Here is a 25,241-nt window from a genome sequence, read left to right as displayed (position 1 = left end):
ACTTCATCTAGAACAGTCCTCATTAGAAGACATTTAAGTTAGTAGAATGCAAGCACAAAAAATAGGTGACTTTTTTTGCAGTTTCTTATTTCAAAATGATTAACCAGCAGTTCTAAAGACAACAACAAATAACAACAAAAATCAAAGTGAAATATTCTCTTTCTTTTAATTAATGTTTCTCGTTCTTGAAAAGGTTTGTATTTGCATGTAAAAACTGGAGCAGCTACTGTTGCTCCAAAAAAACCTCAAGAAAAATCAAACTAAGCTTAGTGGGTCAGAACAAAAATTAATTTAACCCAATGTTCTTTCTCTGTCAAAACCACAGCAGATACCCAGGTCAGGACATTTCCAAGCAATTCTAGCCGATCATCCAGACAACTCTGGTTTGAGGATTTTCTATTAAGAGGCAGGGAATTTAACAGCCCTCAAGATTTAGTCTTCGATGAATTTGCACAGTTGCTTTTTGATCCCATGCAAACAACAGTCCTCACACAATATTGGATGAGGCTGTCACAAGCCAAATAGCAAAACTGAACTAAAAACTAATAATCTCCCTGAAGATGGGTCAACTTTTAGATAAAGTTTATAAATACTGTAAAATATTTAAGTAAGTGGTATATTCTGTATGATTTGGATAGCAAAAAATTAACTGGAAAACATCTAATAAATGTGTAGCAAATACAAATGGCAGAGATGCAAAAAAGGTAACAATGCTTCATTATGGCTGGGATTTTGCAAAGTCAATTGCACATCTATCATTAGAACAGAAAGCTGTCTATTGCTTCTACTTTCAAAAAATTCCTCTGAACAGTTTGTTTTATTATAGAAAGTCACTAGTCTTACTTGTACAATTAATTTCTATTTTGAAAAGAAGCAGAAAAAAAAATAAAAAGTTTTCAAAAACCTATTTTGAATCAATCCCTACTGCACAAAACTCAAATTTGCAATTCAACGCAACTACAAATAAGTTAAGCTAAAACAAAGAGCTATGGTCACCAAAATAAATAATGTAACCCTCTGCTTCTCCCTGTATCCCTTAAATACCCGAAGATGGAAGGACTGGGAAAAACGCAGGTTTTGGTTGGATCAAGATTTCCAATCATTTTCACACCACATTGCTAGACAGGCAAACATGCTAGGCAAAAAAAAGCAGACAGAACAGCAAGCAGCTTTTATATCATGCTCTTGTCAAAATGTGATTAACTTAGAACAAACTTACACATTGTGACTGAGCCATAATTGCCCACCAAAGGGCAAAAGGCAGGGATGGGATACTGGGGGCACACACAACAAAAAAAACCCAAACAAGCCAAGAAGTCAAGCCATCTGAGGCACACTGTTCCACAGACACCAGAGGACACTACGGGAGCAAGGAGGAATACGTGACTTTCAACTATGTCAAGCCATTACAGACTCAGGTCCTAGCACGTAATTTCAACTCTGACAAAGTCCTTACCTTCCCTTCTCATGATTTCTATGGGGAACTTACTCTCTGCATGCTCCCTCTGAAGACGATTGACTCAAGGAGGGCACTAGCTCCTATCTCAGCAGGACCTGCTCAAAATACAGTTTTAATTACTGCCATGTACAGATGCATGTGTGAAATTTATTCCTGCAGACAGACACAGCTGTACTTCAGGAGTTTAAAGCCAGATCTATCTCTCCAATCTTAGCTTGTTGTGATCCCCTCACACTGCCCTCATTTTTTCCTTTTTTAACCGATGAACCAGGGCTCTTCACACCTAATTTACGCAGAGGACATACAGATGCTCTCAGACTCCACAGAACTGCAAAGGCTATGAATATGGGCTCTAATATACGGGATAGAGACAATCTTCACCTCTTACATATCTGACTTCGCTGTTGCACAGGAAAGGCAAAGGGACATAGGTTACCCCATAGATTGGTTAAATGACAGGGACAAGGACTTTCTCCATAGTTTATGGGGACTTCTACAGCTTTACTCACTACTGAGCTATTTTTTCAAGACTGTCCTAGAGATGAAACTCAGAATGTGAGTATTAATTTAATTAATTAAGCTGTTGTCTTTTGGGTACTTTCAGAGACATGATGCATGTATAGAATTTTTGGCAGAGTCTGTCAACCTTATAAACAACACATACTAGAAGGAAAGCAAGGTCTGCATTCATGTCACAACAGCCAGAATTTCCACATTTGATTACTGAGTAAGGGTATCAATTCCCTTTTTTACTTACTAATGTCAGACTGTGTCTTCACAACAAACACTGAAAAATATCAGGAATGTTGGCTGCTTTCTCCTGCTTTTCTCTGGTCCACATCCATTGCTACGATAACCAAACTGCACACATACATTTTGGAAGGAAGGAAATCCCTTTCACTAGAAAGTGTTCAATGCTGTCAGCTGCAAACCTTGGCATGACTATATTGTCATGCCAGAATTCCGGCTTGCGAAAGGATAAAGAGAATATCCACACAGAACAAGAAAAAGCTGCTCTCCAAGATCCCACTGGATACAACAGTACTGAACTAGACAATGGCATATTCTCAAGTCTCAGCTGGCAGGAAAAAAAACCAAACACAGTTGCACCTAGAATATAAACACATCAAATGCCACCCCTTAGCACAATGAGTTAGTGTCTTCAGGGACCACAAATACCAATACCAGTTCCTCATCATTATCATCCAGTGTTCTGCACTTCCATTCCCACTTTCAAACTCCTTTATCTCCTTTAAGTGGCAAAAACCCAAGTCTCATTTCTGTTCTATTCTTTATTCTTTAATTCCCTTTCTAAGGAGGTATCTGCAAATATGTTTTACTTCCAAAAATATTTCAAGTGTCTTAAATGTTCTGGTTTTATACTAGCCATGCCAGTTTAATGTTTTTTCTGAACAGTCAATGCTTTTCGTACAAAGAAGTTTCTAGGTACTTTTCCCATCACACTAAAATATATCCTAATTTTAAAATCGCATCAGCTGTTGATGCCGTTTCCCTGCTCCTAGAACTAAGAGCCAGAGATGACTAAGGGATAAAAAGGTTTTTACCTCAGTATTTAATAAGGATCCCTACGGTGCAACAGTTCGTCAAGGTGGAATATGCCAAAATGCACACCCACGTATATTGCGTATACAATTTTATAGACCTTACAGATTAGCATATCTGACAAAGATACCCAAATGAGAGGTTTAAATGGATTGCATGACATCTCCCTATTCTAAAGCATCTCCACCCAGATGGGCTTAATCCTAGTTTACAGAGTATGTTCTAGAGAGGGCCTTGGTTTCTCAAGATAGCATAAGGTTTTCGGGCCTCCAGCTGTGAGGCCTTTAGGGTGTTTGGTCTTCTGGCCTAGCGGAATACCAGGACTATGCTAAGATATCAGGCTTAAAGAATTACAAATATGCATGTTAAGAATACTGAGGATACATAAAGGTATATAAAAATAAAAGACAAAAAATCATCATGGCATCACTATGAAAAGAAATCGGTGACTGCTAAACATCTGAAGGGGTACAAAACGAAGGATTTCATCACTAAACATCTCCATACTTCACTTTTTCTGAGAGAACATGGTATAACAACTCACTCCTATCCATACAATTAATTCTGTGTATTTTTGTTCTCTTTTGTTAAGAATTCAATAAATTCTTTCCCACTGTAAGAAGGCGCAAGAATAAATTCAGTTAAGATTTTACGAAATTAGGAGACAAAGCAGTAAACATATTACACAAAATACAGTGTGCTCTCCCTGGTCATAGTGCAAACACATGCTGGGCTACTTCAAGAGCAAAAATGGCTCTGTGGATGTCATTATCTTTCTGAGACTGCTTCTAGAACACCATTTCCAGCACGGTTCTCACAGTTCCCCCTTTCCTCAGTTCAAGAAGGAAAAAACTGGAGAGACACCAGAGCTACTAGGACAGTCTGTGGTCTAAAGCAAATTAACTGTGAGGAGAATTTGAGGACTTGTTTAAGACAGTGGAACCTGAGGACGACTCTGCAGACACTTAAAAATAACTCCCTGAACAGCGCTTACAAAGAGGACTTCCTGCATCTTACCAGCAGATTATACAACTAATGAACAACACCCTGCTACACCCGGCAGCTTAGAAGGCTCAAGTAGAAACTTACGACTGTCTTTTACAGCACATTTGTTTCAAGGAAAACAGGAGAAACAAAGGTTCCATGCTGAAAAGCCACAAGAACTCCCGAAATGAGTAACACAAATGCTGGCATTCACAGTTACACAGATTTGATACATTGGCAAGTATACTGTCACCTTCAGGAAAAGTTGGTAGTTACACTGATGTCTCTCCAGCCTTCTACAAGCTTTTCCATGAATCTCTTCTCCAGCATTCCAGTATCTGTATCAATCATGCCACATGCTAGTACTCCTTCTGAGGAGTGAACCCAAATGAACTAATACTATCCTGGTTATTGAAGGTACTACTTAAACTCACTAACAACTACAGCAATCATCAAAACCATCACAATGACTAATGTTAAATGTCACTAAGATTTTTCAAAACCTACACATTAATTTTACTTCATGTAATTGAACCAGGCTATCTATAGTTTGCCCAATATAAGCCACAGTAAAAAAGACAAATAAAAATGTCTGAGCAGGAAAGAGTCAGAGGTGGTTTTTTCCCATACTGTTGGTGACAGAAATCAAGGAGTAGAACTTCCAAAATTTCATTTTTACAAAAATTTAACATTGAAACTAAAACCTAAAAAGCATGCAGAAAACATGAAGGATACAATGAACAATGAGGAACATGGTAACACAAGACAGCAGCAAGCAAGGCTGACAACGTTAAGGAAAGGCGATCAAATTATGTTAAAAATTGTGAGGAGAAGAATGACCTTTCACATTAAGCAAAAACCACCAAAGTGACCAAAAATTCCCAACAGAAAAAACAGGCAGTAAAGAAATGAGTGAGACAATTCCAAGGATTAACTCAGAAAAGACTCTGCCACTTTCAGGGTTCGGTACTGATGATATAGGAAAAGCCAAATGGATACAGAGACAACGTACAGATATATTTAATGTTTAACAGTAAATTTCTAGGATGGCCAATACTACAAGGTCGATCTCATTCCCTTGACTTCTTCTTAATTTACCTAATTTAAGAGATTTTCAAAAAGACCTGACAGACCACTTAAGAACAAATTAGTGCCCAACAGCTGAGACGGAAATGCAAGTTGCAGTCAGCCCTCACAGTCTGGAACAGGTTTAAACCTTTTCATTTTAACTACAGTTAAACCCCACTTCTAATGATAGTTTCAAAATGTCATATGTAAAGGATGGGTGACAAAAAACTTTATTTTATCATTTATAAGCATTACAGTAAATGCCCTTGATGAGGACAGTCCAAAGAAACAATGAGAGAAGAAAAACAGAGAGCAGCGACAAACTTGGTGTTGCCATGAAGTTCCAAGAAACCAAACTCCATAAGGAACACACTATTTGCAAAATCTGAGGTGTATCTTATATACTATGAATATAATTTTAATTTGGCAGCATTTTGCTGAAGTACTCTGTGGGCTAATTTAAAACCCATGTTAAATACGTTACAGACATGACTTCATGTATGGGAAGCAAGGCACATGGAAGCTTAAGTGGGAAGCAGCATTGCTATTGCATTTAGGGCCTTGTTCTTTTATTTTACACACACTGCTGTCTTCTAAGGCAACAAACTGGAGAAAAAACTCACCACTGCTGCATTGAGCCTGCCTCTGATTAAGGGAAGACTGCTCTGCAGAAAAACTGCTGTTCTTCAGCCTGCAGGAAGAAAACAACCACCTATAATAAAGGCCAAAACACGCCCCTTCCCGCAAAACACAAGTTCTGTCAGGTTAATGCCTCATCTTCCTCCCATGCCTTCCCATGAATTCTATCCTGACTAAAAACTGTTTCAAGGAGAAGCGGGAAACTGCTCCCAGGAATTAGGTAACAGTAATTTCCTTCCAGCTCCGAGCAGGCTCTTTGCCACTGCCGGTATAACAGGTAAGGAAGGCCGCGCTGCCTTAACCCCGGGGGCGGCGCCCCGGAGCCGGCACCGCGTCGGGCACTCCACGCCGGAGCCGCGTCGGCTCGGGCAGCGCAAACGGGGGCACAGCCGGCGGAGAAGCAGCCCAGGCGAGCGCGGAGGAACAGCGCCGCCGAGAGCGACACAGCCCCGGGGCTCCGTGCCCCGAGCGCTGCCTCGCTGGAAGCCGCAGCCGCCTTTCCCCCTCTCCCCGTCCCTTCCCGGCCTCCCACGAACCGGGACCAGCGAACGCGGCGGCGGCACCACCGCCTCCCCGGCGCGCGGCCCTGACGTCACTGCCCCGCGACACCCGAACGGTGCCCGCGCCGCGCAGCCGGCAAAGGCGCGACGGGGGCGGGGCCTTGGCGGCGGGGGCGGGGCGCCCGGCGCGCGCCGCTCGCTGACGTCATGGGGCGGCTGCGCGCGTGCGGGCCGTTCTCGCGCGGGTTGCGTGTTCGCGGCGCGGATGCGGCGTGCGGGGCGTGGTGCCGCGCTCCGCTGACGCGCTGTGCGCGCGGGCTGCGCGCGTCACGGCCCACGTGCGTGGTATCGATGTCAGTACGTAACGCCAAAAAATATAAGAAACTAAATCAAAAAATACAAGAATATGTAAAAAAGAAAGTATGTTTTATTGGCGTGCCAGCGGCTGGGAATGATTGCACCGGCACTGCGGCTCTGGACCACGAGCGGACAGGCGCTTTGTGCAGAGTCGGGGGCTTAAAGCGCCCTGTTACCTTATCGGCAGAAACTGATGAGGGTCGCCCTGAAAAATCCTAATCCTTTTCCTTTTTCTTTTCCTTTTCCATTTTTTTCTCTTTTTTCTTTCTTTCTCTCTCTAACCCTTTCTTCTTTTTTTTCCTTCCTTTGTCTCTCTCCCCCTCTTTCATTCATCTCTCCTTTTCTCTTTTCCACCCTGCCCCTTTACCCAAAACCACTGACGTGTGCTTGTGGAGTGGGTCCGGGTACTAACACACCCATTTCTCCGCCGTGTGTAATTGAAGGCTTTTGTGGACCTGCTGACTTTTGCCGTCCTTGTCGACCGCTGGCACTTACGACTCACGGCTGCTCCCTTCCCACGAAGGGTGGGACGGAGCCGCTGCTCCCGGAGGATCGAGCACACGGGCCGGGACGCGCCGTTCGTGCTGCGCCGCGGCGGTCCGCCGGCCCGCCAGGCGGCGCTCTCCCGCCCGCCGGCCGCACGCGGGGCCGCTCGCCAGCTGTGGTGCCGCGTAGCACGTGGGGCGCGGGACCGGGGCTAACCGAGCGGGGCCGAACCCAGCCGAGCCCGCCCGAGAGGGGCCGAGTGGAGCCGAGCCGGACCGAGAGGGACCGGGCCGGGCCGGCCGAGCCGAGCGGGCCTGAAGGGATCCAAGCGGAGCCGCCGCCATGCCCAAAGCGCGGGCCGGAAAGCGCCCGGAGCGCCGGGAGGGCCGCGCCGGCGGTAAGTGTGGACCGGGCGGGCGGGCAGGATCCCGAGAGCCGAGCTCGCACCCGAGCGGGGGCCGGCGGGATGCTGGCGGATCGCGGCTGCCCACGGTAACACGCCGGTCTCTGCCCTAGGCGTCCTCTTCAACACCGGGGCCGGGCAGCACATCCTGAAGAACCCGCTCGTCGTGAACAGCATCATCGATAAGGTGGGAGCGGCGGCGGGCCCGGGGAGCCGGGGCTGGCGGGAGGTGCCGGGAGAGCGCGGCCGGGGCGCGGCCCCGCCCTGGCTCCGGCCTGCCCCGGGCTGCGGGAGGACCCGCTGCGGAACCGCGGCTATTGCCATCGTGCTGCGTGCTTGTGTGTGTGGTGGGCTTTGTGTTTGTTTTTCTCTAACGTGGCTGCTCGCTGGTTCTTTACGCGTGGCCAGCGATCCCGCATAAACCAGTGCGAGGACGTTCTTGTTCTCCCCGTTTCCCAGTCGTTCCTTTCTAAACGACTCTCATGCCCCCTTGATAGCAAATTCCAGCTTTTTACTGTGTAAAAAGCACATACTTTCATTCTACAGTCAACTGATTCACGAAATCGGTGCTAGGGAAGTACCCAAAATGCTGTTTGTCCTTAGGCTGCCCTGCGCCGCACGGATGTCATTCTGGAAGTGGGCCCGGGAACCGGGAATCTAACAGTAAAGATGCTGGAGAAAGTCAAAAAAGTAAGTGCAAATTCCCCCACACACACCATCTTCCCAAGCTCTGACCACGCTGTGGCTTAGACTATGGCAAACAGAAGGGTCTTCATAGGTGTGATGCACGTAAGTAGAACTACTCCATTGATATTTTTCTTAGCATTTGAATAATCCCAGTGAGTTTTTAGCTGATCACATAAATTTTGTGTGGTTTTATCAAAGTACATTGCTGTTATCCATTTGTGTGGTAGAGCTTGTGTGTATTTGGAGAGAGAGCAAGGTACATAGCCTAATAGGGATTTTTAAAGGATTCTTTAAACCCATAGCAATAGATACAGTGTTGAGGCTTTTATGATTAAATTCCAGTTAGGAGGAGTTGCAAATATATACTTTTTTTCAGGTTATTGCATGTGAAATTGACCCTAGACTTGTTGGTGAGCTTCAGAAGAGAGTCCAGGGCACGTAAGTATCAATTGTGGAAACACAGAGCACTTAAAGCAGTGGTGCTACTTCAGCAAAAAATTTTGGAATGTCCTTATCTGAGGATAACCACAATGTATCTTTTCCCCCAGGTGTCTAGCAAACAAACTTGAAATCAAGGTTGGAGATATCTTGAAAACAGACTTACCATTCTTTGATGCATGTGTGGCTAACTTGCCTTACCAGGTATGGGCCAAACAACATACCGTACAACAACATAGCAAATGTTCTTTTTAAATGCTCATTTCCCAGAAATTACACTAACATTATTAATTTTTTTGCTCAGATTTCTTCACCTTTTGTTTTCAAGTTACTGCTTCACAGACCTTTTTTCAGGTAAGTGGAAGAAGAGAGTTCTATATTACGTGGTAGGAAAGAAAATAGTTTTAAAAATATTTTCAAATCCAATATTTCTTTTAGTTTCTAAAATAGCAGTTTGATGGATCAGAGCTGCACCAAAATTATTCTCTATTACATAGCTTGACCATGCTTGGAAATTAAGTTTATGGCAATGTATTGAGCATAAAGAGGATATTTAAACTTGGCAACAGTGAGTGCCCAGCAGATAAAAACAGGACTTATGCCTCTTCCGTACTACAACTAATTATTATTGCAGGGATAAGCAGGGCATCAAAGCATTTCAAATACCTTCCTACCTAGAAAAAAGTTAGGGTGGAAAGGGTAGAATCAATGCCAAGTTACTTCCTTGTTGTCTGGTCTAAAAATGTAACTGCCCTGTCTGTGTGTCAGACATCAGTATGTCAGCAGCTCTTGATTTCTCTAAGATGAATGTTGGTGACATTACTGGTAAATTTTTGGAAAGTTTGGATTTGAAGAACTCACCATAGAGTTATTCAAAATGGTTTGTTACAGTCAAGCAACTCCTAGACTACACTGTGTCTTTGATCCTGATCCATTTAGCAGTATGAATAATCAAATTATGTAACAGCTTCAAGGATACTTAGATGGCTTCCCCAAGTTTTAGCATGCGTTTTGGGTTTTTCTCAACATGCTCTAATCAAAGTGGAGTTTGTTTATTATAAACTTTCACTCTTCTAAGTGCTGGGACAAATTGTGTGGTTTTCAAGTGTGTTAGTTGGCTTCTAATGTAAAAATTGGTTACTTAGAATTGATTTTCTCATTCCTGTTACTCTCAGGTGTGCAATACTTATGTTTCAAAGGGAATTTGCACTTCGTTTGGTTGCAAAACCAGGAAGTAAACTGTACTGCAGACTCTCTATTAATACTCAGTTATTAGCTCGAGTGGACCATCTGATGAAGGTACGTCATTCTGCGTTTAGGTAACTCAGCTATCAAAGGCAGAAGAAGAGTGTTTCAAGGGATGTGAGGAATTTGCTGCTTATTCACACAGCTGCCTGACTCCTCTTGACTAACAGGTTGGAAAGAACAACTTCAGGCCTCCTCCCAAAGTGGAATCCAGTGTTGTCAGAATAGAGCCAAAGAATCCCCCACCACCTATCAACTTCCAGGTGAGCAGTGTATACTCAACATAACATGCTAGTGATAATACTTCGTTTCATTTTTCTTTTCACCTACTAATCAATTCCATGTGCTGATTCTAGTACAAACTACCAGCTATTCACTGGAGTTTCCAAAATACTTATTCCTCTGTTGATCAGGCTTATGTTAGGACATTAACAGAACATGCCACCATCAACTTTGTGCAGCTTTGTGTACACTATTTCTCGTAAGACCAAGGTCAGTTGGTGAGCTGCTAGTAATGTCTCTTTCATCATGGCTGATGAAAGAGATTTCGTCACTATGTCTCCCAGAGATGTTTCTGGCTGATGATTTTGCAGGTTTTGGTCAAAGGAATATCCATAAGATTTATTTTCCGATGAGTTTGTGTAATCTCAGAAGACAAATGTTACAGAAGAGTATTCTTAATTTTTAAAACACTTCAAGACCATTTCAGCCTTGCCCAAGGTTAGCCAGATTTTCTTCAAGTATCTGCCTTCTCTGCATGTAAGATCTGGCCTATAGCACCTAGACATAAAAAAGTACAATTCAAAGGGTTTTGGGGGCAAAGTATTTTCTCCTCCTTTTGTCTTGCTTTGTCCAAGACAGGACTGGTTTTGTGTTGTTTAGAAAGACATTTTCATGAAGGATTTTCCTTTGTGTCCAGTATTGTTCTGAAGTTGTCAGTAGTGACTGTTCTTGTTTGTAGTAGCTGTATGTTACTTTCTAAAATTCTGAAATTGTTGATTTCAGGAGTGGGATGGTCTGGTAAGGATAGCCTTTGTTAGGAAAAACAAGACACTCTCTGCAGCATTTAAGTAAGTATCTTCTATCAAAGGAAATATTTTTGAAGTTTGAAAGCCTGTTCAGTAAACCGTTTGTTTTTTGCAAATGCTTAGCAGTGTTACATGCATACCAGCACAGTCAGGGATAAACCATAATGGAAGATTTATGCTGATGTCACAGACTTTTTCTTTTGGAAGAAAACTAGGCAGCTGTTTAAGAAGAACAGTTCTGTGTAGTCATTACAGTTTTTTGTAGTAGACTTCAACAACCAATCAAGTGAACAATAGTTACAGCTCAGTTTTCACACTAAACATGTATTTCTTTCAGGTCAAGTGCTGTAGAGCAGTTGCTGGATCATAATTACCGAATTCATTGTTCCTTACATAATACAGTAAGTTTCTTTTACATCTATTACATTCTATTTCTGTGTAGTGTGGCCTACATACTGACTTCTATAAGAGTAAAAAATTAACATTGAAAAGCTTAGCGTATTAAAGGTTTTCCAAAAGGGTTTGAAGGTAGGAGGAACTTGCCTCTTCCCTTAGAGAAAAATCTAAAAAGGTCATTAAATCATAGTGAAAAAGCTTAAAATTGAGTATGCTATTAAAATATTGTCCATATATATATGTCTCAAGGTCTTTTACTAATTCAATGAAACATTTTGTGTCTGCTTTGCATTACTGTTGCAATTCATATATAGTCAATGAACTGAGATTAAAAAATTCATATACAATAGAATAATACAATAATCCATAATAGAAAAAGTATAACTTACTTTTTATCACTTGAAACAAGAACTATTCTAAGAGCAGGAAAGAAATTACTTAAATGAACCTTTTTCTGTGTTATGAGCAGAAAATAATTTCCATCCCATTTTTCATTGACAGGAAATCCCTGAAAACTTCAAAATTGCAGAGAAAATACAGACAGTCCTAAAAGATACGGGTTACTCTGAAAAACGAGCCCGTTCAATGGATATAGATGATTTCATTCGGTATTCTTTTTTTTCTCTTATGCCTTCCTTTTAAGCTTTTTTAAATTCTATCTGCATCTGTACCTACATAGCACAGATTAGTATTGGGTTGCACAGGAATAGCAGGGTTTCCCTCTCAGTACCAGACACTCCTTGCTTCCAGTCCTGAACACGAGCAAACACTTAGTATTTTAAATGCTGATAATAATATTGAGGAACAACTAGCTAAGAATCCCTGTTTCAGGTGTTCGTCTACTAGACCCTTCTGTGTCTCCTTTAAAAATGGCCATAATGTAAATTAGTTTTTAAAATTTCCCTGGAGTCTTAGACAGCCTTTCTCTGTCTTGAGGATTAGGTCATAGTCTATAGCATAATTTTAAACATGAGCAATTAACTGCTACATTCCATTCTTCTGGTGGCATCATGAATCCTCTCTTAATTCGAGATTAAAGTTCCTAGGTGTTTCTCTTTGGGAGAACTAAGACAGGTGCTGCTCTCTGAAGAAACACAGTGAACCTGGTAGGATCCAACATAAGTAACTGCACTGAAAATAAACCTGCATCTCTAAAATGGCAAATTTGATAATAACTTCTAGTTTCAGATTTGTAAAAACTCTTTCTTTGCAGTTGATCAGTGATGGCTGCTTTCATGCTATTTTCTTTGCCAGCCAGCACGTTAGAAATGCCTCAAGCTGAAGTTTAAATTGCTAGAATTGTAATATACATATTTCACTCTTTCAGATTACTACATGGCTTCAATTCAGAAGGCATCCATTTTTCATAGATCGGCTAGAAGAATGAAAGATGCTGTATTTTTTCACCCAAGTTTTACTCAAGCCAGAGTGAGAGCAGTGGGACAAGCTCTTCTCAAACAAGCAATGAACGGAATACGGCTTATGTGCTTGGACTTGTAATAAAAAGTTAGATGCAGTTTTATCACAGACAGTAGGCAAGAAGCTGCTGCTCAGTATTTTAAAAGCAGTAAATCTTTCAGAGCTGAAGTGAGGTGCTGGACTACCTCATGACAGTGTTTTTCTAAGTATACCCCAAACATGGATTGATAATTGAAATCTGTGCTCTCTGATCACAGACTTCACCTCAGTATATTCACACACAGTACTTCACAGTACAACCTATAAGGGGTCTGGACAGCAAAAAGAAAGTTGTAGTAATTCATTTTTATGGTATCAATTGTTTGTGTGTTTAACATTTATTTAAACACTTCCTTATGGTTTGAGATGCCTGTCTCCCATCCCTGTGGTAAATACCAGCACTCCAAGCCTGTTAGTAATCTGCTTCTCTTAGAGAATCCCAGTTAGTGTTTCTCAGAAAACAAAAGAATTTACCTTGTGGGCTTGATATCACTTAGAGAATTGCCTTTAACCTCTCCTCCACTGCAGGAACTGGAAAAAAAACACCAATGGGCCAGGGCTCAAACACAGACAGAAGGGTTGGGTTTTTTGTTAGCTAAGTTCAAGTAGCTATTTTTTAAGGTAACTGCTTCACCCTTAAGGCAGGCAGAAGTTTTAGCATGAATCATAGCTTTCAGTGACATTTACAGCAATGCATGCAAATTAGCAAAACCTCCTCTAAGAAAGTCTTCATTTATTCGCATCATTGAATGAAGTTTGGAAAAGATGTTTGAAGACTGAGTTCAGCTAGCAGCCCCACTGACGTCCTGTGTCGATTTTTTAAAAGTCATTGATTCAGAAGCATGTATAGAAATCGGCACTCAAATTTACAGGCATCCTGAAGCATTGACTTCATAAACTGAATTGCACATTTATTTCACAATTTAATAATTCAGTAATTCTAGTGCTGCTTCACTTCATGCAGAACCAAATGATGAGTCAGGTAAATAGCCACAAGGACTAATACAGAAGGAACAAGTGCTGAAGATATGTGTCACACTTCCTAAATGCTTTTGTTTTACAGGAGAGGAATTAAGGATAAGCTGTTTCCAATCCTGTTCAAATAATTTCAGTCCATTATGGCAATGGGCTGCAGGAATTCAAGTGCCACAACCAGTCCTGTCAATTTTTCTTGATTCTCACTGCTTCAGTATCAGTGTAGCTCTGACTTGGAGCAGCCTCTGGCACAAAGATTGGCAGTAGACACAGTTTCAGCTTGCATGTGCTACTTGCCAGGACACATGTAATTTACAGGGCTTTGTAAGAAGGTGCTGAAAGATGACTCTCCTTTTTGGACTCACAATAAGCCACAGCCTGGTTGTGATGCTAGGCTTGCATGAGTGAACAGTATGGAAGCCACTGTTACTCCTATAGGATGCCTCAGCTTTTTAGAAAATAAGAATTCTCCAGAGCAGCTTCAGAGAAAACCTCTGGCATTATATTATAACTTGTACTATCACCTGATAACACAATCTGCTGCCTTCCATTCAATTGTTTTTTTCTTGTAGCTGTGATGGGTGATGATCTTGAAAAAATGTTCGGGAAGAGGTGTGATTTTTTTTTACGATCTGCTGCAAAACTAAAGTCAGGATGGTGGTCTGGGGAACTTCTTTCTACATAACAAACCTGCACAGAAGAGTTGGCTTCATTTTGAAGTTAGAGGCCTTTTCCAAAATATAATGGGCTTATAAATTGAAACCCTTCCCAAAGCATAACAAAAATTCTCAGATGTAATTCATTTAATAGCTTAATTTATTAAACACATTATGTAAAATCTACATTGTTTCAGTTTTCATGTTTACACACAGGAAGATTTTTTTTATTTTTAACCATGATGCGACAAGAGCTTCCCATAGCCTACCTTTCTATGGGAGATACAAACATTAAACACTACAAGAAGTTCTGGCTCATTTAACTCTCTTCATTGCCTTCCCTTTATTTCCCCCCCCCCCAGGCCCGGCACAAACAAACAGGCTTGTATTCCAAAAGTAATTTTTAAACATTTCCAAGGGCAAGTCTGCTGATACAAACTCCTGGAAAGAGGGAGAACTCCTAGAGAGGTCTACAGTTCTTCATTTGACAAGAAGTTCTTACATGAAAGGTCAATCTTTTTTGGATACTGACTTGCAAAAATAACTTGAGTGCCACCACCTAAAAAGTGCTGATACACATGGCGCCATTTGTGAGAATTAGGTACCTGTGGGATTTCTATTAGCGCTAGGTAGAGGTATTGTGCAAAATCGTCAAATGATGCAATTTCACCCCACTTTTCAGCTGCTGGCACTGTACAAAGGGAAAAATAGGTATTAGCTACTTCTTAAAGCAACAGAACTACTCAAACTACCTGCAAACTACGGTTAATGTACATGTAAGTTTGTCATGCATCAAAATCCAAGTTTTAAAACAGTATGTGAAAGGCCAGTATGGATGTATTTTATCCCCAAAGTTTGATAGTTAACTTATCCATACATAGCGTTATCACACCATACCACATATCATATTATCTCCATTATCCTAAGATACAACTCTCCTCAGTACTTAAAACATTACCTTTTAATATACATCAACTAATTTATATTTTTGTCAGGTTTTGTTGATTTGTTGGTTTTTTTGGTTTTTTTCTTTTTTTGTTACAGATAAAATGTTAGAATTATATAACCATTCTTTATGGTATTGAAATAAATCAAGATTCCAGATTTTTACAAGGAAAATGGAATGTCCAGCTGTTCGTCCACTCTTAACAGCCTGCAGTTCCTCTTAAAATGATATGGCACATCTATGAAATGAAACTAGTCACCAAAAAAATAAGTCTTGAAACACATCAAGAATGTCACACACTAAAGTAATTTATATCAACAAATAAGGAATGTATTTTTTTAAGGCTGTGCTTCAAAAAGAGGATGTTTAGGGTTAAATAGCCTTCATCAAGGCACAGAATGGGAAAAGTAAGCACAGCTGTCTGTGGAAGAGGAGTTACATAAAACCACTAGTGAGGTGTGCATGCACGCCACAATTTTAAACTGCACAGCTGGTCTTTGTCATAAAACTGAACATGGTCAGAAGGAAGTGCTGTGACTTTTAAATGGCCACAGTTTTACTTTATTAAAAATATGGCAAGTATTTCCAAACATTTCACTATTTGAATAAATGAAATATTTAAAACAAAGTGCTTCACAGATCTGAACCCTGCGTGGTTGTGCTGTCTGGTCTAGAAGCATTTTGTAGACATCATAGGAGCATTTCACATAAAACTGAAAATGTCATTCAAGTGAATAAGAAACAGGACATTTCCACAAACATTTCTAACATTTTTACACTTTCAAGTAGTTGAGTTCTCTCGGCCACTAGGTTTTGTAACAAATGTGTGCTACAGCAGTATGGGTTCATGGATTCCTTCAGCAGCAGAGGCCCTTTTCAAAGGGCACGTGGTCTTTTCGGGTTGATCTGTTTACTGGCCTGTTCCTCTTCTTGTAGAGCTGCCCGGAAAGATTTCACTTTGTCTTTAACAAAAAAAGAAAAGAAAGAGTACTGATGTGATTGTGCTCAACAGATCTTGAAATTAAGCCCTGATCCTCCACATCCCAGCCCTAATGCACAACAAAGAACATTCCTCCACAAAAATAGCTGACACTACAAACTACAAGAGGATTGCGGTATGCTTACATTCAAAACCATACAAACAAGTTGCTTAGCAACTTAGTCTCTTCTTGGATACCCGTGTCTCTAGTCAGGATAGGTTTGTAAATGACACAACTGTATTCCCAGCATGTAAACTGTTCATACTTCCATTCTCCTCCTCTCTTAGAGGAGAATTACTACCTATTACCCTTTTCCTTCCCAGCACCTTCCAAATCACTCTTAGGGACATAAAAAATTATATTTAGTGTACAATCTGCCATTTCAGTACATTCTAAGACCCAGAAGAGTAAATTCTAATTCCCTCTGTTTTCTTAGGAATGTGAAAAACATTTGTGAATAAGTTTTGGAACTCATTCACTGTAAATAGTTAAAAGCATTGCTTCATTATAATTCAAAAAGAATGGGAGAAATCTTAGAAAGGAAGTGTGGCATCCTCATACTTCTATTCCCTTCCCTTCCATTCTTCAGAAATAGGCCCAAGAATGGGAAGAAGGAAACTAAAATGATGGCAAAAATATGTCAGTCCCACAGTGACAGAAGTAAACGCTGAACAATTCCGTGACCATTATGTATCATGAGCGGAACACAGAAGATACCGAGAGAGAATTCTTGACTTGACGCGTGTTCCCTCCTGTAAAACTACAGTTGTATTAAGCTGGCTGTAAAGATGCGAGATCTCCTAGCATTTTCACCTCCAGGAGCCTTTTCAAAACCAGTATCTACTAAGTTTTTGAAGAACAGGTAGTCACCAAAACTGCATTTTTCATTGCTGGTGTCTCAAATTGTCATCTTCTGAAGAGAAAGCCATCATTCATAAAAACAAAAGGAACCTCCAACTCCAAGCTAAGTGTAACTGGCATGCCTAGGAGGCAAGTAGTCTGATCTGCTTGATGTATTCTGAGCAGATACTCAGACTGAGTAAAAAGTGAGATTTTAACTTACAGTGTTCTAACACAGATCAAGAAAACTCTTCCATCAGTCTCAAAACCTACCCTTGAACTTTTGCCAGTATAGCAGTATGTCTCCTGGAGTCTTAACAGTTAACAAGAAATGAAAAGGAGAATTCATCTCCACTATATACCCACCTGACAAGCTGATTTTAGAAGACAAGTGGAACAGTTAATTTTGGGCACTAAGAATTAGCTGCAGTTTGTTTCTCAACAAAGACAGGCTGACAAAATTCAAGCAAAGGCTGTTGAAAAAAAAAGTAAACTAATGCCCCCACAAACTAACAACTAAGATACTCAGAGCTTGATGCTGCTTTTAAGCACAGTCTTAAAAATGACAGCAGGCTCCCTATTACATTTCACAACGCAACAGCAGGGACTGGGAATTCCTACTACTTTTTCCTCATCTTTGGGTGGCCTTCTATTCTTATTCTATACAGTTCATTTGGATTTTCTTACCTTCCTTTAGTGTTCCGGAAAAAAAGAAAAGTTGCAGGATTGAGTTTGTACTTCCTGGAGGTAAAGCATAGACTCTTCTTTTACATTAGGATGGACTGATCACAGATGTGAACTTATTCTTAGACTGCGGAATAAATGTTCCTTCCACTGAAGGCCAGCATAAGCAGGGAAAAAAGACCCTAGAATATAATCACTTTTTTTTCCCCTTGTTCTTACTGCAAGTTTCCATGGCATATGCTAATAATGCACAGAGAAGTGATTAAAAACAACTTACCTCTAAGTTCGGTCAGAATATCAATTTTCTGATCTAGAATTGCTTCAAGTTGGGTAGCGTAAGAATCCACATCATAGTCTACTTCTTCTGTCATCTCAAGAAGGAGTTTTTCAACTTCCAACCATCTAATGGACTCCTAGATAAAAGTTTAAAAATACAACAAAATACATCAGCAAAGTTTTAAGACAAAGAGCTGAGTCAGACTTTTTCTCACAATGATCACACATTTTACTGTCTAGTCACCTCAAATAAAACAGAATTCAATCCAAAAACGAAACCTTATTCCTAATTCAGCGAAATTGCATGTTTTCTACATCATTTTTTAATTTCAGTTGTCACATCAGCAGCAGGTAAACCCCAGGTACCCAGTCCTCTTCAAATTCAGAATATTAGGGGGTTGTAAAGCTAAGAAATTTAGGGAACAGAACTTTGTCATGTTTGTGTTTCCTTAGACAAGAGTCAAACTTTGAAGTCAGGCTTTAAGTATGGGCTGCTTACCACTGTAGTCACACAGTCATTACTACACTCAAGGAGCCAAGATAATTCTGTCCTGTTTTCAGAGAAGCTGTATAAAAGAATACCTATTTTAAACTCACTATTGTGTGACCTAAATCCACACACAGGAATACAATAAAGGTTGGTTAAAGCACCTCATCTATGTACTCTGAACATTGCAAAAAAGTTAAAAAAAAAATCTTGTAGCGAAGAAAAATGCAGCCAGGAGTTTAAACCTTACAGAACCATGCAAAATTGTGATCAGGATAACTGATTCAACTGGAAATGCTTTGCTTTAAAAAATAAAGCAGCTGACAGTTTTAGGCATACTAGAAAACTTGGTCTGACATACTAAAATGAAGTCTTTCCCTCTGTAGTCCATAGCCCAAGCAAAATTGAATATGTAGTCCAAACCCCTTGTTTGTTTTTTTGGCTTTCAGGACAGATGGAGCTTACACTGGGGTGAGATTCATCTCATCTAACAGAACCTTGTACATCGAAGACAAAGCCTCCTGAACATGTAGAGCACAGTTGTGTTGGTTTATTTCAGCCAGTTTTGTTAGGAAAAAATGTTGTGTATCAGCTGCTTCCAGGAGAGCACTGACAGAAGATGGCTGGTACAGCTGTTGGATTTTGTATCGCTGCAGCCCACCTACACACAAAGCATAAACTAACAAGCCGTGCTGTGAACAAAGGAATCTGAGGCTTGGACACATTTCCTCCCAGGGACTGCCAGAAGGAGCAGTAATCTCCAGCAGAAGGCCAGATGGACACACAGAGGCAATTACATCTTAGACTAATGCAGCTTGTCTCTCCAGAAGCCTCATTAGAACACAGCCACAGCATATGGCACATGACTTTCACACTTCTCTATGTTTTACTTCAGGGCTAATGTTCCATAATAACTAGATCTCTACACTCGCTGTAAGATGTTTTAGTTAGCATCTTGCTGTATTATGGACACACATCAATGTTCCACTAAGCTAGACACCTCAGCTGAGGAGATATGGGTATACCCTACAGGTTTGATGGTCTGCTGTTCTCTAGGAACAGATGTGCCAAACAGACAGCCTGCCTAAAGGCTTTAAGGTTATGAACAGAAGCAATCCACAAGTAACTCATACTTATAGCCACTATTTATTTTGTGGATGTAAAAGGTTCCATAGCACTGACCAGCACTACATGGGCAGTATTCCTTCCAAAAGCCCTGACTAATAGCTAGTGAAATCTTTACATAGCTGTAACATGGAAGCAAACAGGCAGTTTGAAAAACATGTGTCTCTTCTGGATCTCAGAGGGAGATGTCACAAAAGGATACTCAGATTCGGACACAGTATTTGGAGGGAGATGACCAAGCAGAAATGGTGGTGACAGAGACATTATTATTAATTGCCAGCCCAGAAAGGGAAATTCTACTAAATTTCTGGAATGATACAGAAATATACTTCTCTTTCATCATGGGGACAAAGATCAGTTGTTATGGGATCCGTTCCTACTTGTTTGATACAATCAGCTTAACATAGAAATCAATTTAGGAATCTTTGACAGACAGAATGGCTCCTACAGATCAGATGCTCCTCCATCTTCATGTGTATGCACTTTCATTGGAAAACCTGAATTCCTGAATTAGGATAAAACAAAGTGGAGCTCAATCTTTTACCTGGAAGACAGTCCTGTGGTCTTCTACAACTTGCTCTTCCATTTCTACCATTTGTGACACAGCTTCATGGAAAGTAAACAACTGAGGAGAAACTTCCTCTTCCTAGAAACAACAGTTAACCTTGTTAGCCTGGAAAGAACTGTAGCTACAGAAATATACTGAATGTCACCCATTTCATCACAGAACATAGAAAAAAATATGCAGAAGGCAAAACCTGTCAAAGACAGAATTTAATACTTCTAAGTATCAAGAAAATCTCCAGCAATGAACAGATGGGGCAATAAATCCAAAATATTTACAGAGTTAAATTTAATTAATTTTCACTAAAATTTCCAGTCACTGATCCTAGCAAATACTGGAAATCAGAATATTCCACATTAAAAAAAAACAATTTAAAATAAGGGGAAGAGGAAGTCACAACAGAAGAATTATAATTTATAATAGATTTTAGTACTCTCAGAAAACTTCGGGTTTCTGTGAGGGCATTTTGTTGTGCATGCTACAACAGACAGGCAACAATTTTCAAAAAAAAGAGAACAATTACATTCAATACATTTCAGGAAATCAAAATTAAATTAAACCTTTGGAAAAAAAAGTTAAATAAATGTGAAGGCAGAAATCTAAAATGTAAATAGTGATTGCTAAATTAGAAGAATGCACACATGAATTTACAAACTAGGACAAAGAAGGCTTCTTTAGAAATGAATAGTAAACAATAGAAGAGGAAAGTACTAGGTAGGCTGTAATTAATGTTTAGCACGACAGTGTAGTTCCTTATACAATGCCTTTGAAGTATTTTTTAAAACATTAAGGCTTAAATTCATTCAACATGAGCAATGAAAAAGTGTGATATGAAAGGATATCTGGTGATAGGAAGGACTGTCCAATGGGAAGCTCTAGGAATCACTAGCATGTTCTTATGAAACAGAGTCCTGGAGAGAGTCTTGTGAAAAATGTCAGGATTGTAAGAATTTTTCCTTTCTATTTTTCTTTTCTATTTTCTTTGGCATGTTCATCAAGATTTAATCCCCTCTGAATATTTAAAGAACCAGGACTAAAGCTGATAATCAGCAATGAGGGAGAATGCCCTTCAGAAGACACCTCTCAGCTCCCTAGTCCTCCAGCCCAGGGAGACATACTAGAACATCATATGTCTGTCTTCTCAAACAGTGCTCTGGGGTTTCACCCTAGGAAAACCAGGATGCCAGGAGGAGGAATGATGGGTAGCCAGATTTCTACATGCAGGGAAAGGCAAATTCAACTGAAATGGGGTTTGCATGCAGGGAAAATAATGCTCAAAACCACAAAGAGTATTAAATAAAACAGATGATTTCCAACTGCCTAAAAAGATGTGATGCTATAGTGGAAAAATGCATACTACAGTTCATCACCACAGCCTATCACGGTATCCCGCAGTGGCAGGGAGGAGAAGAGAAATCCGGCAGGCAGGAACTGTGCAGCAAGATTGATTTATTTAATTATTTTACAAATTCTTTTATAGACTTTTTTCTTCATAGTCTAATTGGTCAAAGGACCAGCCACCCCATGGGGTGATTGGCTAAAATCCTAAAACATCCATTGTCAAAATATTTTTCTACTGTACCATAAACAAAGCTTTGCAAAGTCGCAGGTGTTCATGGTTTATAGAACTCTACTGATATCTTCTGTGAGAGAGAAAAGTATCTCACGGGACTGGAAAGAAGCAAGAAAAATTCTTGCTAGCAGCAATATTTGTATCCACAACAGCCTACCTAGATATTAAAAGCCCTAATCAGAAAGGAAGATAAAGAAACCCTTCAAGAAACATTTTTGGGTTTAGTTTTTCTTTTGTATGGAAACGAACATAATACCATGAAGAGAAAAGGTGAAGAGGTATGCTGTATGTATTTAAGCTCTTACTAACAGGCTATAAATACACATTAATCTGGGTTTGTTCTGCCACTGTATGTCATAATCTCTTTCCATGTAATTCTGTAAACCACTCACGTTTTGTTCACAGAGCAGTTTGAGATCATCCCTCTGAGGAGAGCTTCCCACACCCCACTGTGTCTCCAAGTCGTCCATCTGATTGGGAGCATGGTGTATAATGGAACGAATATCTCCTGTGGCACTAGGATCAACCGTCAGCTCCTTTACCCTATGGGCAGAAAATGTTCCATTTGAAAATTAGTAACCTCCTGTGCAACAGAGTCACAACCAAAAATAAAACTCTACGGGTTTATGCGCAATTAATTCATTTAATAAGGAAGATGATGATGTCAGCTTCACAAATTTAATGTACTTTCCCTGACAAAAATATGTTAGTCCAGTTCCTAAAAGGCATGGATCCTGGTATTTTTACTACTTGCAATCTAAGTAAATTTAAGTAAATCTAGAAGTATTTTCTGATTGAAATCTTACTTCTTGTTAACAGTTAGGAGGGCAAAAATTTCAAACTCCTCAACATTAACTCTTTAAGAATGAGTGATATTTCAAAGAAAAGGTCATTTAGCACCCTAGACCTGACAATCTTTCTTTTTCTGCATACACTTTGAAAAGTACTTTTAAAACATTAGCCAATCAGCTCTGCACTAGCTGTTATAAGCAAATCACCCAAAAAATTCTGAGGAAAATAATAACTTGCAACCAAATATATTCAGAGAATAAATAGATCCTTTCATTAATTTCAAAGGTGAAAATATTTTAATGAAATGGTCAGCTCTTGCAGCATGTAAGTAGTTTAAAGATTGATGATGATTCTGTCAAAAAAAAACCATTTAAAAGCAAGTTTATGAAAGATGCATGAAAGTCTGAAAGCAAGTTTTAGAATGTATTCTTAATTTCTTTAATGGGAAAAATGTTTTGTCAAGTAGCACTTATTTACTATAATGGAAAATATTTTTCATTTATCTTCAGAGTGCTGAAAAGTTTTAAAAAAAAAAAAAAAAAAATATATATATATATATATATATATATATATATAAGTAAGAAAATGTTCTCTTTCAGAGATATTCAAATTACCCTAAACTCAGAATTCTTAGATGTGGTCCACTAAATTTAGAAAGATGACATCACCATTTCTATTTTTTTTAAATGTATGAAGGAAACTAGCAAGCCTGGATACAGAATATGGATGTTTAAGGAGGGTAAACAAAATACTGGGAAGATGATTGCAGATCATGCAGAACCATCACCTGCCAAACTAAAATAAAAACAAAGTATGTGTGACTCAAGGCAAGGGGACTAATGAAAGGTTCGTCTGTAAAATTACATAGTGAAAAAGAAAACTTAAAAATATAGTTCCATGTATAGAATGAAGTAGACCTGGTGTTTGAAGGAGAAAAGTCGTCATACTCATAGGAAGGAGAGAGATCAGAGCGACTGCCACTACCCTGTGAGAAGGGAATGTCCGAAGGACTAATTCCAAATTCCTTTACTCTGCAGCAGCAAAATACAGTGGCAAATTAAAAGAAAATGTTCTCATAAACACAGTTAAAATGACAACTCTTTGTTTAGCATACTTCTTTAATAGTTTAACTACAAAATTATTTTTATAACACAAGTGTGTTGACATATTTAAACTCTGCAAACAGTTCAGATCACTAACAAAACTGAACAAAAGCAGTGCTGCTAATTTGCAGGGGACTATAATAGCCGTGTTTTGAGAAAAGTAATTCCAGATTTTCATTTGTACAGTTACTATGATTTGGTCGACACTCAATATTCCACTAAATGGCTCCTTTTAAAATATCTAATCACTACAGCTACAAAAGTGTAAATTCTATTTCGCCTCCTCTTGTCACTGCCCACACACTAGTGTCCAGCACCTAAAAACTAACTGTACTATGAAAATGATGTATTGTTAGAAAAAAAAAAAAACCTACACAAAACATATGAAGCAACATTACAGTGACAAGTATATACTCCATAACAACAAACAATTTTAACACTAAGGGAAGAAAACACTTTCAGTACAACTATTAAGTACAGTAGAAAGAGGTGCTTAATTTGTTTTGTAGTGACTTCTCATGGAGTCACTTCAGCAGCCTAAGTTCTGTAAGGGATAGAAGTTCCAACAAGTCTTGAATGTGCAAGGTCCTCCATCATATTACTCTAAGCAGAGGAGTAGATGCCTCCTTCTCTTCAGGGAGGAAATGACACAGACTGGTCCAAGCCAAGCAGGTTTACTACTAGCTCCAGACATAGGGACATTTGGAGATTGACAGGAGCAGGCAGTAAGCCTTCCTAGCAAGCCTTTGTGCCTAGCCAAGCAGAAGCAGTTGTGGTCCTGTCTGACCTCTCACTGGGGCAAGCAGGCCCCCAGATGGTGGCCTCTTCTGGCAAAGCCAGGACTTCTGATGGCCCAGAGGCTATCTGCCACCTTTGTCCTTTGGAGCAAAGCACAGCGTGTCTCTGGGTCACAGGACTGGCTGCAGGGACACACAGGACCTGATCGCCCCATCTCCATAGACTTTAAATGCAGGAGAACTGCAGCAGGTGAAGGTTCCTTGCACACTCACTGCAGAGAGTCGAACACTTTCTTAGAGCAGTACAGGTCTCAAGTGATGTATCTGCCTCTGGAGGTGCTAATTTCCCTGGAGTGACCATAAAGCCTGTTGGATTTTCTGCTTCTTTACTTAGGGCTCTCAAATATTTGCCTGAATTTGGGAAGCATGAAATTTTATATGTATATATAATACGGATTGTACAACTGCACACAATTCCGCCAAAGGGATGGAAAAAAAATCACATCACAGAAAAGTATTTTAGCCAACACCCCAGGGAATCATCATAAACAGCAACTTATCCCTAATGCAAGAGATGGTCCCTTCAAAGCAAGGGCAAAACTACTAGTAGCATCTCCCACATACCTTGCAACCCACATTATCCATCTTTGGATAATGGCACAGATGCAGATTCAATAGATTATTTTCTAATGGTTGTGAAAAGTGACAATTTAAATTAAATGTGAGCCTGGATCAATAATTTGGTTTTAATCTTATTAAGAAACACAACTACAATCAAATTATTCAAGTAG

General features: G+C 40.0%; 3 protein-coding genes across 9 annotated transcripts in view; 1 reads left to right on the top strand and 2 right to left on the bottom strand.

The window, feature by feature from the left end:
- Positions 1–6,336, bottom strand: part of IPO11 (importin 11) — an 83,195-nt gene extending 76,859 nt beyond the window's left edge. The window contains exons 1-3 of one of the 3 annotated variants that reach the window (XM_069001977.1): positions 6,250–6,336; positions 5,698–5,765; positions 1,457–1,554 (exon numbers count right to left, since the gene is read on the bottom strand). The gene's annotated coding sequence lies outside the window, so the exon portion shown is untranslated. The remainder of the gene's footprint in view (positions 1–1,456; positions 1,555–5,697; positions 5,766–6,249) is intronic. The other 2 variants (XM_069001978.1, XM_069001976.1) reach the window with 2 other exon arrangements.
- Positions 6,337–7,315: 979 nt separating this feature from the next.
- On the top strand, positions 7,316–14,385 carry DIMT1 (DIM1 rRNA methyltransferase and ribosome maturation factor). The gene is made up of 12 exons (XM_069001986.1): positions 7,316–7,453; positions 7,573–7,646; positions 8,063–8,149; positions 8,523–8,584; positions 8,695–8,788; positions 8,889–8,938; positions 9,760–9,883; positions 10,000–10,092; positions 10,835–10,899; positions 11,195–11,258; positions 11,755–11,861; positions 12,581–14,385. Exons 1-12 carry the CDS (start codon positions 7,399–7,401, stop codon positions 12,621–12,623), a joined length of 918 nt encoding a protein of 305 aa, XP_068858087.1. The 5' UTR covers positions 7,316–7,398; the 3' UTR covers positions 12,624–14,385.
- A 96-nt stretch (positions 14,386–14,481) lies between these two features.
- Positions 14,482–25,241, bottom strand: part of KIF2A (kinesin family member 2A) — a 56,627-nt gene continuing 45,867 nt past the window's right edge. For 4 of the 5 annotated variants that reach the window (XM_069001980.1, XM_069001983.1, XM_069001982.1 and 1 more), the window contains exons 17-20: positions 22,211–22,361; positions 20,225–20,326; positions 18,070–18,205; positions 14,482–16,250 (exon numbers count right to left, since the gene is read on the bottom strand). In XM_069001980.1, the coding sequence (XP_068858081.1) occupies positions 16,165–16,250; positions 18,070–18,205; positions 20,225–20,326; positions 22,211–22,361 (475 nt within the window). In that variant the 3' untranslated portion in view covers positions 14,482–16,164. Of the gene's footprint in view, positions 16,251–18,069; positions 18,206–20,224; positions 20,327–22,210; positions 22,362–23,527; positions 23,642–25,241 lie in introns of all 5 variants that reach the window. The other variant, XM_069001984.1, reaches the window with a different exon arrangement.

Source organism: Aphelocoma coerulescens (genome assembly GCF_041296385.1).
Source record: "Aphelocoma coerulescens isolate FSJ_1873_10779 chromosome Z unlocalized genomic scaffold, UR_Acoe_1.0 ChrZ, whole genome shotgun sequence".
Taxonomy (NCBI): domain Eukaryota; kingdom Metazoa; phylum Chordata; class Aves; order Passeriformes; family Corvidae; genus Aphelocoma; species Aphelocoma coerulescens.
Note: the sequence above shows the minus strand (reverse complement) of the source record. Positions and strands in the feature narration are given on the sequence as shown.